This window comes from Phoenix dactylifera, chromosome 14 (assembly GCF_009389715.1).
Source record: "Phoenix dactylifera cultivar Barhee BC4 chromosome 14, palm_55x_up_171113_PBpolish2nd_filt_p, whole genome shotgun sequence".
NCBI classification, from domain to species: Eukaryota; Viridiplantae; Streptophyta; class Magnoliopsida; order Arecales; family Arecaceae; genus Phoenix; species Phoenix dactylifera.
In genome coordinates this window covers 19,669,034-19,682,378 of record NC_052405.1, presented here as the reverse complement: position 1 = coordinate 19,682,378, position 13,345 = coordinate 19,669,034, and the positions used below count along the sequence as shown (strand labels likewise).

General features: G+C 38.4%; 1 protein-coding gene across 5 annotated transcripts in view; it reads right to left on the bottom strand.

Moving 5' to 3' along the window:
• Positions 1–364: 364 nt before the first annotated feature.
• The window catches only part of LOC103719838 (DNA polymerase epsilon catalytic subunit A), a 47,794-nt gene continuing 34,813 nt past the window's right edge, over positions 365–13,345 (bottom strand). For 4 of the 5 annotated variants that reach the window (XM_039133876.1, XM_026809526.2, XM_026809525.2 and 1 more), the window contains 17 exons: positions 9,420–9,610; positions 9,049–9,229; positions 8,905–8,969; positions 7,141–7,273; positions 6,945–7,046; positions 6,767–6,850; positions 5,666–5,740; positions 5,325–5,384; positions 4,950–5,206; positions 4,824–4,872; positions 4,046–4,206; positions 3,888–3,954; positions 3,242–3,367; positions 2,952–3,122; positions 2,455–2,670; positions 1,430–1,536; positions 365–1,099 (listed from right to left, as the gene is read on the bottom strand). In XM_039133876.1, the coding sequence (XP_038989804.1) occupies positions 739–1,099; positions 1,430–1,536; positions 2,455–2,670; positions 2,952–3,122; positions 3,242–3,367; positions 3,888–3,954; positions 4,046–4,206; positions 4,824–4,872; positions 4,950–5,206; positions 5,325–5,384; positions 5,666–5,740; positions 6,767–6,850; positions 6,945–7,046; positions 7,141–7,273; positions 8,905–8,969; positions 9,049–9,229; positions 9,420–9,610 (2,406 nt within the window). In that variant the 3' untranslated portion in view covers positions 365–738. The other variant, XM_026809527.2, reaches the window with a different exon arrangement.

Genomic DNA, 13,345 nt, shown 5'->3' with positions numbered 1-13,345 from the left:
ATTACCATAGATCAAATTGCTTCTCTCGCAATTAAATCAAACATCAGATGCTCTCCTTCAGCATTTTTAACGAAGCAACTACTAATGGGACCAGGATGTATCTTTTGTGCAAAAGAATGATTAACCTTCATGCAATATCACCACTGGATCACCTACCGATCAGATCTCAGCACTCCAAAGTCCGTCGTTCATCCATAGCCTCAGCTCTCAAAGCAGGCAGCTGATAATCCAATAGTGGTTTGGCATGAAGAAAAGGTTAACCATTCTTTGGCGCAAAAGATACACCCGTCCCACATTCAGTGGCTGGCAAGTGGCAACTTGCAGTACAGCTGTGTAATTTTTCTGATCTGAAGTGGGCTCTATGTAAATTGAAAACTAAAGAACTAGAACTGGATCAACCGATTCATCGTACAACACTTCGAGTAATACCAAGAAAAAAAAGACAATACAAGTTGCAAGCCCTACACAAATAAGCTGCAAGCTCTGTTCTCTGCAGCTGGAGCACTCCATTGTGAACTCCAAGCCATGATCATCCATAGTCATGAAATACTTCGGTAGGGTAATGAGAAAACTAATCTTCAAAGGTTTGCACCTTCATTATGTTTGTGCAGTGATCTCAAGCTTTGTTTACCCTATCAACCCAACTTAGCATCATCCGTGATCTCTTTTCCATTGGTTCGATGACTAATGCATATCACTTTTGCTGTTGTTTTTTTAAGTAATGAATTTATACTAGCATTATCTCACTTCTAGGATCCACGATGTGCAGTCATGAAGCAGCTGAAATTTGTGGTTAGCTGCAATTTTCAGAAACACCTGCATTTTCCTCAAGAATTCAAATGAATCTTCCTTGCACCTGAATGACCCACCGCAAACACACTGCTCAGCCAAATGAGCAGCTTTAATTTGTCTGCACCTCAGGCACGCCAGATCCTGCAAGTGATATAGCTTTTCTCTTTGTCGAACCATTTGAAGGAGAGAATTCTCCATTTGTTCACGATTGTATGATTGTCCGCATTGTGGCACAGAACAACGCCACTCACTATCCGAAAGAGCTGAATCCCGACAGAGGTCAAGGTCGCGGCAGTCATTGCAATAACTGCAAATAGGAAGCTTGAATCAGAAATAAACATATACAAAAGTAATATTAAGAAAAATGGCAATATGCAGATCATCCCCTGTTTCATCTCAAGTACAATCCTTATTGATAACAAGCATCTGACACATGATTGATAGAGAACCAGTTCAAGTCACAATTCACAAAATGGGGGTAAAGATCTGGCATGGCCATGAGCATCCTGTGTACAATTTATAGGAACAAACATTGAATTATGATAGCAAAGAAAACAGCTGATGATGGAGGCATCTTAATTTATGTTGCTCTAATGATGATTAGGATAACCAAATAACCTGGACTTCAATGCCATACCTGCAGATAACATTTGGAAGAATAAATGATGGACTAGGATCATGAAACTGTGCTTCCGGAGCGAACTCTTTCACATGGACCAATTTTAGCAGATTCTTCCTCATCCTCTGTCAAATAGTACATTAATGATTTTGTCAGTAATTCATGAACGGTGAGGTAAGAATGAATCACATATGCCAAAAAGCTATAGTAAGAGATATAAGAAAACAGAGAAAATGTTAACATCAACATTCTAATGTCAAAAAAACAAAAAACTAATTTTGAGGTGACTATGGCAGATGGGAATTTCAAAAAAGTTAAGGATGTTGTCAAGAAATAAGCTGATGATGATGCAGATTTTCTGAACTTGGATGAGTAATCTGGATTTTGTCCTTGGCTCTAGACAGGAACAACTAAATAAGCATCGACTGTCATCTCAAGTCTTGCCAACAGTCATAATTTGCTCTAAATTCATTGTGTTCTTATTGTAAGCCAACTTTATGAAGGTGCAGCCAACAGCTGTTAGTTCAGCTGGCAGTATCCATTTCTCCCAAGGAAAGAACCGGGTTCAATCAACAACCACCACATTAAGAAATATATGTAGGTAACTTTCTCCATGTAATCAGCATTCATTTCCATTATCAAATCTTATGAAACCATATCCCCTAAAATGTTGCCTGAACCAAATTAACAGTATCCCATATGATGCAACAAATATTGGGAATTTCAAATGTTCTATGATAGCCAGTCCACATTTTAGACAGGAATAGACCTCATGAGTCTGTAAATTGTTATCAATTAGACATTCTCTCAGAACTAGAACACCATTAAAAGGTGCAGGTTCTAGAAGAAGCATTTATGCTTTTACACATGCTTGCTGAAAGACGTTGATACATGAATACGTTGGAGACTTGGCTTGACATCTGTTTTTCTAAAGATTTGTTACCTAAAATGCCAAAAATTTGAGTTTACACTTATAAAGTAATTGCAAGGACTGACTAGATTGTTAACCTGTCATTAAGAGATAAATTAGGTGTAAAATGTACCAGAATATCATGCTGAACATTCTGGTCGAGAGCAAGAACAGCGCAGACATGTTTAATGAATTCTAATGCAGCATCTCCTTTATGTACTCGAGAATCAGTTGATTGGGATAGTCCATGATATGCAGATTCATTGTTGTCAATTTTGTTCCTTCCCTTGAAATGGTGAAGTGTATCGCGTACAATTCTGAGAAGCTTCTCAGTAAAATAATTGCTGATCTGCAATACACAATAAAGTGATAAATATTGAAGCTGAAGAATTGATCTTTATCTGATTTTAACAGATGAGCGTATCAGTGCCATTGTGTGTGCTGGGCAGCTGCCAGCATGGTACATGCTGCGATGTACTAACAAATGTGACAGATGGAAACTAAAAAGACAAAAAGTAATTTATTTGATCATGAATATTGGAAAAGCCAAAAAGGGTTAAATAGATATTATGCCAAATTGTGCCAAGTGTCGGCATGCCGAATGGTACAGCTGGATGAGTAAATTATCACCTGGTCTTTAAGGTATTCTGTAACACAAACTTCGAGAGCTTCAGCAGCTGGGATGGTGATTGATTGGGTACAAGCATTATCATCCCTCATAGTTGTCCGAGTTGCAACTTGTTCTTTTAAATACTTCCATGGGATATACAGAAACTCAGAGACAATTAAGACAAAATGATCCTGCTTGGCATTCCAAAAATAGTTCAGATCAATCACAACAAATGGAGCAGGAATCTCAGGTTAGTAAATAAACTATATATTCCAGATAGGCCGATAAATTAATTCCATCAATGATCTACCTGGGTGATCTTTGGTAAATATTCTGCTATATCCCAGCTTGACACGATGTCCACTTCAGCTTCATCCTCTAAATTCTCTATAGGGGACAGAGTTGTGGATTTTGCCTGAATTCCTCCATAGTTGTACTGTAACATGTAACTAGAACTTATTAACGAAAATGAAAACCCGGCTTACCAATTGAAAGAAAACCAGAGTACAAACAGTTGACCTGAAAGTGTTTTAAAATTGAGTGAAACAATGAAAATCACACCATATACAGGTAAGATGATGATGATGATGGCTTTATTCATAGAAAATAACAATGGAAATTAGCACATTGGTAGCTAACATGAAGTGAGAATAAAGGTTTGAAAAATGAGCCATACTGTGGTAAGTACTCCCCCATACCATACTGGCCTGCATTTAACAAACCATGAATAGATATGGGGGCATGCAGCAGTACAAACCGCATCGATACATGACCCCTACATGCCCCCATACCATGGTATTTCTAAGAATGCATTCAACTATTTGTTTAAGTAAAAACATGGATAAGTAGGTGAAAATGACAAAATTCCTGCCCAAGCCAATAAGAGAAATTTGCACTCTACATCTGCCCCTCCCCTGAAAAAAAGGGGAAAAAGGAAAAGAAAAACATGGGCAAACCTGATCCATAAAAAGTAACGAATGCCAGAAATGCAGAGGTTCAAGCTCAATCCACTCGAATAAATCCCTATAATAGCAACAATGACCAGATCTTCAGAATAAATCCCTATAATAGCTCAATCCACTTTACAAAATTTTACCTGTGAGCAATAGCATACCTCGTTTGTAAAGTTTTCAATAAACAATCACAGTAAGCACGGGCTGCCGATAGGTCTATCTTTCCAGTGTCTATGACAATCTTAGAGAAGTTTGCAAAGATAATCGTGGCTCCTAACTTTCGAAACTCGGCTAGCAGTAATGCAAATAATTTTTTCATGACCTGTCAATATTGAGCCATAAGAAAAGAAACTGCAACTAATAAGATAGGAAAGGTAAAGAGTAAGCATCAAGCATGATGTTCATTTAAATAGATCTGGAATTTTTGGTAATGTCTTTAGTAAGACATTATGATAGATTTCATCATTTACTGATACTTTTACTAAATTAAGCAGTTGATCTGCCAATCAATCTGAAAGCCTCCGCTACACATACATACACCTGAAAATAAAACAGGAATCATACAATCATGGTTTTCTTCAGTTCACGCCATGAAGCAACAGTTTCAAGAGCTCTCAATTTCCCATACTTTTAGGGAACGAAACTGCCCAGCTGACTGCATCACAGGCTATGAAGCTTCACTAGAGGAAGTTCGGATTAGGGATTTGAAATCCTGCCAGGCCTGGTCAGCCTAGTTTTATATAACATCATGATTGCTGGAAGTCTCTGGGGGCAGAGTACTTGAGAAAGCATATCTTGCATTACCAAAATTAAAAGAAAAGGGGAACAAAATAAACTAGACAGTATCTAATCTTTTTACTCCTACTCGAGACAGTGCAAGCATGTTTCTATTTTAAAATGTAGCTATGAGTAGTCCATTTGGCTATGCAAGCAACCGACCTTGTGGAGTACACGATGGAGAGCAGGGTCATGGAGTTTCGATAGTGGGCTGAAATGTAGACATTGTGAGATAATTAAGCGAAAGCAATAACTAAACAGTAGATGCAGAAAAGTGAAAAATTCAACCTGCAAAGCCACCGGTAAAGATGCTGCAATATAGCATCAGCAAACACGTTTCCAGATGCCACTGCATCTGAAGTACATCTTTGAATGAGTTGTTTTAGTACTGAAAATGCAGGTGCACATGCGCTAGCTTCATCAAAGTCGGTTTCACTAACATGCGGCCCATGATGCATTTCATGGTCAAATCCAAACATAGATCCACCTTCTATTTCATCCACTTGGTTGCTCTTCAGAAGAGCATTTACAGCTAGGTGATGAATCTGCAGAAGGACATGCATAAACTTATCAAGATGTCTGTTAGCATATTATTACAATTCCAAACTTTTGTAAGCATTCTTCCAAAATTTCGTATATATAGGTAAAATGTAATTCTCTAACCTTTAGTTCCACTGCAACTCTTCTATAGGCCCCAGGATAAGTAAGAGCTGGCTGACCGACCTTTTTTTTTTGGTCATAAAACAAGAAACATGGTCAAAAAAAAAAAAAAAAAATCCTGCAAGGAAAAAAGTATATCCAGCATATGTGTATCTGTCTGTATGTGATGTATGTACATATGCATGCATGCATACACATAAATGTGCATGCATGCATGAATGTGTAAGATCACCAAATATAAAGGTGAAATAGCAGTTTCTTATCACCCCACCAAAAAAAAAAAGGAAAATAAAGAAACTATAGCAATCAAATAATGCCTAGATCTTGATGCATTAGGTGCATACCTCATCAGCAAAGCATGTATCTCCCTCATAAGTGCCTCCTAAATCCGGAATACCATCATCAGATATCCAAAGTATCTATGGCAACAGAGTCAAGGGAGTAAGTTAAAACATAAATTAAATGCTTGTATTTGCAGAAGAAAAGAACAGCATATCATAGAAGCAACCAATAGAGGCCAAGAGTTATACCACATGATGAAAGCAAATTATCAATCCCAAATAGTTTACGATGGAACAATATGAGCCAGAATTCTCAAGTAAACTAGGTCTAGAATATTCTTCATAATCATTGCCAGAGGCAATATACATGCTGATGACACACAACATGTTCATATGGTAGGAAAAAAAATATCATATGTATCCAAAGAATAGAGAATACGGCACAAATCAGTGAAAAATGGATTCTGCCTTTTATCTAACAACCTAAATAAGAGTCAAGAAGCATTAATCATAAAAAGAAACAAATTTGACTCTGTTCAAGATAATAATTGGAAAGATGAGGCTATTGCGAACATTCTTAAAGACTTTGCCGAGGCAGTTGAAGCTTAACCCTTCCAAAAGAAAGCGTTTAAATATGAAGAAACTGTACTGATTCATACACATGATACGTTGTCACACTTGTTTACATTAACTAGGAAATTTGATTCCCAGAATGGTTAAAACTTAAAACTAACAAAATTTTGTCATCAACAAGGCGGACCACTTATAGTTTTAACCTTTAACCTCTAACTACATATCATTGTCTTTCTAAAGTTTTCATAGAGCTTATTGGTGCTAGCAAACTCTATCCTCTAGAAGGAAAGTATTTTCAGTGTATCTTTCAAAGATGTGAAAACATTAAAACTATTTAAACCAGATTCTATAAAGATACCATATTAAATTGCACATCCTTCACACATAAACCTATTACCAACTTCTAAATTCCCTGCATTATATATGTTTTAAAAAAATGGTCATTAGTAAACATGAAACTTTGTGAAGAATCACATCATTATACCACATAAGCAACAGAATAAAGCAAAATCCAGGAAATAAGGAATCAATAAGAAAAGCATGTTAAGGAAAATTTTATTATACTACATCAATATTCAGGAGAGATCCAACCTGCTGCTGATCACGTAATGCCCGAGAATAAAAGACATCAGCAGTAAAAAGAAGCCAATCAAGTTCGAAATTCCCCAAAGGCACCTGTTTCATAGCTTGTTATAGATAGCAAATTTTCACATATATCAATTAAAGCCTAGTAAAAACAATGAAGCATAATAGTTATAAATAATATTACATGTGCATATCTAGATAGCAAAATTCTCTCACTGAACCACTGGGATGATGCAGCACATCGTTGCATGCCAATTTTGCCGGCCATGATTTGCCATCCAAGAGCCTTGAGTAAGAAATGAAAGTGAAACCACATTAGCCACAAAACCATATGACTAACATAAAGCACAAAGGGACATACATTAAGCACGAAGAAGTACCTGATAATTACAGTCACGAGCATTGCAAGGAATACTGATGCATGGAAAATCATCAAGAATCCGCATTCCTGATTTAATAACTTGAATGTTTGGGCATTCTATGACACCAATTGCAGGGCCAGGATGTCGATGTCTGTCAGAAAACACTAAACTAGCCTCAAGCAGACCAAATTGCAACTCAAATACAGAAAAAGTAAAGTTAAAAACTGTTCGAGTTCCATTAGTAAAGACACCATTTGAAAGATTATTGTCCCAAAGAAAACATCAACAATATTGTCACTTAGTGTATTTGCTAACTGCATGTCAGTTAGTTTAGATTGCAGTACAATCATGTTTTCCCTCACTCCAAGTTATCTTCATACCATGAGGATTGACAAATTCATCTAACAACAGGTGCAAATGGCTTGGGTAAACACATACCCAAGCAGATCTGGACCTATAACCCTAAGCCTTAATTAGCAATTTGCAGGCACAGCTTTGAATACCAAATGTAGGCCCATACTCCAACTGGTTTAGCTCTGGATACCAAACAGACCCATAACCCAACCAGCATGATCATGGAATTAGAAAAACTAGAGTGATTATATAAACCAAAAAAATGCAATTTTTGTTTATCTTAGGGGGGTGGCAGTACTGTTCCCATGCAGAATGGTATTACGTCAGAATAGTAAAGTATTGTAAAGTTGCGGGACGCCAAGTTTCTATCAATTACATAATAAAAAGCATTTCCACTTTCATGTAATTTTTCATAATGGATTTTAAAGAAAATAGAACATCTTGTACTAAGTTTTCAAATAGTATTATGCACATACATTTAAATGGTTCATCGAGTTCTTATGATTATCTATGAATATAAAAAAATACTAATGATTATAGATCAAACACTTTGCAATTGTCATACCAGGGAATGTACTACTGCCATCCCAACACAACATAGATGTCCATACCTGTAATTAAAACACACCTCCTACCTTTTCCAACTAAATTTACCAAAGTTGTACGACTCTCACCAACTAAGGGCAATTCATATCTCACTAGCTAGTTTTACTGAGCTTGGTACCATGGGATTGTGGTTCAATTTACCAGTTAAGGTACCAAAGCTGTATAAGAATTGTTAGGATATCTCGGACAGATTTGTCATGCAATAAGCCAGATGAAATACCAAAGTTTCTAGCTTAGCAAAGAGATATATGGTATAAGCTTGCCAAATTAAAGGCAGCTCAGATCTTTTCCTAGTTCCTAGCCTTTTTTTTCTAAACGGGTTTGATCTGAATACCTCGAGGCTGCAGATATTTTTTAGCCATAGTGATAGAGACCAAACCCACTCATTCAGCAAATAGATGACTACAGATTACTTAAATTAAAAATAAATGCTTCAAGAACCTTCTTTGCAGCTCATCCTTTATCAGAAAATGTTATATAAGTTAAAACCCTTCAACAACTAAGAATGGAAAAGAGAGCCAGGGAGCCTTCTTTGAAGTTAGATCATTCTTTATCATAAAGTGATAAATTATGATCTCTTATCAACTAAGAGAAGAAAAGAAAATCCAGGGTGCAACTATCTTTCAAGTTTCATTCCCTACTAGAAGTTTTAATATATAGGCTTATAGCTATCAAATATAACTCCTTAACATAAAAAGAGAAAGGTTCAGGGAAGGGAAGTGCAACTGAAAAAAGAATAAATCATTGACAAAAACAATTGATCGTCCACTTTTCATGAATATCTGAAATAGACTTTCAAGATTGGGAAAATATGAAATAAACCTGTAATCAATCAATGTTCTTTGCAAAAGCTTGCTGCCAGCTTCAATTGATCGAACGTAGTCCACCTGAATATCAGTGATCAACAAGAGTGAAGATCAAAACAAAGAAAACAGAATTATAGATCATATGTAACTATGATTATACCTTATAAGTAGCACTTCCTGGCATTGGTGGTTCGATGGACAATGTTTGGCAAGCTTCACGGAACAGCTTTTCAAGAAGTGATGATGACAATTCTTTGTTTTGAAAAGGATTAACAACCACAGCAAATATTGTGTATGATACAGGAAAATATATAACATATATCGCCCTCCCCTCGGACATGCTGAGAAGAGAAAAGAAATTCAGTCTAAAAAGTTTACAAAACTAATTCATATATTCGGGACGACAAGCATGTTTAAATTTGATACATGGCCTGCTTGCTTTCAGCTTGGAAGAACAAAGAAGCAGTTAGCTTAAAGCAAGATTGAATAAATAAATGACACATGATAGAGTAAAACAATATCATAAAATACCTGTGATACAGGTAAAAAAAGGAGAGAGTTTGTTCCAGATAAGAGCATTCTGCTGTAGTCTTCATATGCAGCTCGCTCAGTTTCCATCCATCTTGGAGATTTCGAAGCTTAGCAGTTTTGTCCACTTTACACACACAACCAATCTCGAGGATAGCAGTAAATTCTAACGGCACATTTGTCTCATATATCCCCTAGACAGAGTTACAAGGAAATTATCTCAAATCAAAATAAACAGAAAAGTGGAAGTGTAGCTCACTGATCAGCATTACAAAGTGAATGATGAGAACTGATAATCAGTATATGCATTAAATATGTCAATAAATTATTCTAGAAGTTGCCACAATCTAAATTTGGATCAAACATACAGAACAAAATATAAAAAAATGGGAACTAATTGAGTGTTCTTAGCATTGCTTTGGGAATTTTACATATCATTTGAATAACAAAGGACGGCCCAATGGATGAGGCTCCGGCCATGGCAAGGTTTGGAAAGGGTCAGATGTATATAGCCTTAGACCACATGGAGCGAAGCTGTTTAATGTTTCAAATCCATAACACTCAGGTCACAATAGAACAAATTTACTGTTGCACAACAGCTTGCCTTCCTACATATCATCAGAATAGTATTGACAAGATTGAAGAAAGGAATGCAGACATAATGAGCCAACAGAGGGACATAGACAAGACTAGTTAACAATCAGCTTGATGATTATGCTAAATTGATTAATTTAGCATACATAGGAGTTGGGGAAATTCAGAAGATTGTAAAGTAGAATATTAAAGATTATTCTACTGAACTTCTCCACCAAGATGTAAGTAAATCGATAGTCCATGCACCAAATAAACTGAAGAATCCTTTTTCCAAGTGAGCTCTTCCTATGGCGCTACTATGTTTTCCACACCTCCATATCAAATAGTTATCTTGGCTTCCTTCCAACATTGTGTGCATGACAAAAATCAAAAACTCTTCGAGGATATGAAAGCTAAATTTGGTTGAATACCACATTCTTCCCATGAGTCCACAACCTAGACCTTTTTTTCCTTCTCAGATCTATATATAGCCCTTCAATTTAGTATAAGCTTTTTTCTTCTAGACAGGCATAGGCTTCTAAGCAAAGGGCACTGAATACTTCTAAGATGTAACTTCCTAAACAAAGAAACAGAGAGAAAAATTGATCCCTAATACAAGCATTTCTAACAAGAGAAGGCAACAACGAACACTCCAACACCAACCAAGAATTTGAGAATAGTGGTAAACCCAAAATCTTCAAGAACAAGAACAATGGGTAGATAAAAACTCACCACCCAAAGGAATCCACCCAAGGAATACAGAGTTTGATGGAAAAAGAAAACTCACCACCAAAAGGAATCTACCCTAGGGATACAGAGTTCTAGTGATCACCACTTACAGACAATCTCCCTGAGATACAGAGCAAGAACACGCTCCCAACCCAAAGAAAAGCCTAGAGATATAGAACACCCAAAAGAAGAAAAACAAGCCAAAGGCTTAATTCCTTAATTCACTAAAACTCGAATTAATTCTCTCTCTAAAAATCAAGGTTCGCCATACCGAGTCCGGTAGGCGTACCGGTCGCCTACTGGACCGGTACGGTTCCGGATCGTTCTGGAACCGGCGTACCGGCCAGCTCTTCCTCGCCAGAGCTGGGGAAGAAGAAGAATAGGAGAGAAAAGGCAGAGAAGAGAGAGAGGGAGGAGACCCGTGGCCGCCATCGGAGAGCCGCGGAGGCCGGGGGGCGGGGGAGCCCGTAGGGGCGCGGCGAAGGCCGAGGCCGCGCCCCCGCGGTCCCCCCTTCCCCCGCGGGCTCCGCCGCCCCCCAGCCTCCTCTCTCCCTCTCTTCCCCGCGCTCTCTCCTTCTCTTCGTCTCCGGCACAGAACCGGCCCGTATCGATTTTTACTGCTCCGGCGTACCGGTTACAGGCCGGATCAGTTTGAACCAGCCGGTACGGGCCGGTTCGTCAGACCTTATTAAAAACAAAACATAGGGCATGTCTTTATATAGCACATTTGGAATGCTTTTTAAGCAATTACAAATAATCCTAAACTTAGAGAAAGACAAAAATGCCATAAATAGACGTTCCCTAAGTAGGCGTCCCATAAGAAAGAAAAAATACCATATATTGGTGTCCCATAAGAGTCCTAAACGTGAGAAAAAAAAGAAACCATATTTAGGCATTCCAAAATTTGCCTTTGTTTAGGCATAAATCAAAAATAAATTGCCATAGAAAAAAAAATTTGGCTCCTCCGGTTAAAAAGGACTCTCCTTAAGCATCCGTGACAAGTCTAGTTATACACTAGTCCATAAAATTGTATTATTGTAGGATCGAATCATCCTAGTTATCTGTGATTGTAGTTCCTTATCATATGCATTTCATAGTTCCAGGCTTGTCTTACAAATTAACTTTGGAAAATTTTGTTCAAGATAAAAACACAAGAACCTGAAAAAAATTATGATGAGAACTTGAGAGGGACATCTAACTATGTCTACACATTAACACAATATAGTGTTGTACCCAAGGTTCGCCGTACAGGTACCGGTTGGCATACCGGTGGCGGCCCGGACCGGTACGTACCGGTCTCATACCGGTTCCGTACCGGTTCCATACCAGTTCTCCAACGATAAGCTACCGGTACCGGATTCCACTCTGATCCGGTACCGGTTCCAAGCCGGAACGGTATGTATCGGCCCGTACCGCAGACCATGGTTGTACCCATAGCACTAACAAAGCTTATATTCTGTTAGAAGACGATATTAGGAAAAATTAAATGTTTAGAGAAGTACAAGTGCATTTGAACTTTATAACCAGTATAATTGGATATTAACACCTAGCACAATGAAGCACCATGCACCAAAATACCAGCAGTAAATTGCTAGTCCTCGATGATGCTAGGCATTTACTTTAAGCAAGATTCGCAGACTCAGTACCGGACACCGTACCGGTGCTACACTAGCACTATATCAGTATGGTACGGTACATAATTTTTTGACGTACCGAGTATCGATATGTCATCCGTACCGGATACTGGTACCAAACCAGTACGGTACGGTATGTTCCGTAACACCCGATTTGGATTTCGGTACGCCATCCGTATATACCGGTACGGTATGCCCCGTAGCACTCGATTCGGGCCAGTATGGCGAACCATGAATATTTAAGGATATCAACATCTATCAACTCAAAAAAATTATATTAGGATCTTTATGGAGCCAATCTGACCCTGCCCCTTTATACAGAGCCCAAGTCTAACAGATGCAGAAAATATCCAAGAAAGTTTCACATGATTTAGCAAAAACTTCTCAAACACGAAAGTCCTCCCTTAAATCTTTACCATATTATGAAGACTATATCAAGGATAGCCAACAAAGTTACAAGCTCATCAATCTTCAAATGTTGTATTTTCCTCTAAGCATCCTTCCACGTGCATTTAACACAAGTCTCACCCAAGGTACGCGGAACTGACCGAACCAATGTGCCGGTGGGGACCGGTACCGAACCGCAAAAAAAAAAAATCCGTGACACGCGCACGTCCGCGTTTTAGCCAAAGAGTGGCATTAAATGCCCACGCGCGGGCGCAAGCAATTCCCCACTCCCGCCCATGCGGGCAGGGTGCCCCGCGCGCAAACGCCCTTTTTTTTCTTTTCTTTTCTTTTTTTCCTTTCCTTCTTCCTTCTTCCCGAACTCTCTTCCTCTCCTTTCTTCCCCTCTCTCCTCCTCTCTTCTCCTCTATTTCCCCCTTGTCCCGCGAGCAAAGAAGGAGCCGAAACCGTAAGCAAGACGGGTGATCCTCGTCGGCCCGAGGCTCGGTGCTATAGGTAGGCTTCTTCTGCTCCTCTTTCTCTTCTTCCTCTTCTTTCTTTCTCTTTCTTCCTCTTCCTCTTCTTCTTCCCCGGTGTCGCTACCGGGCT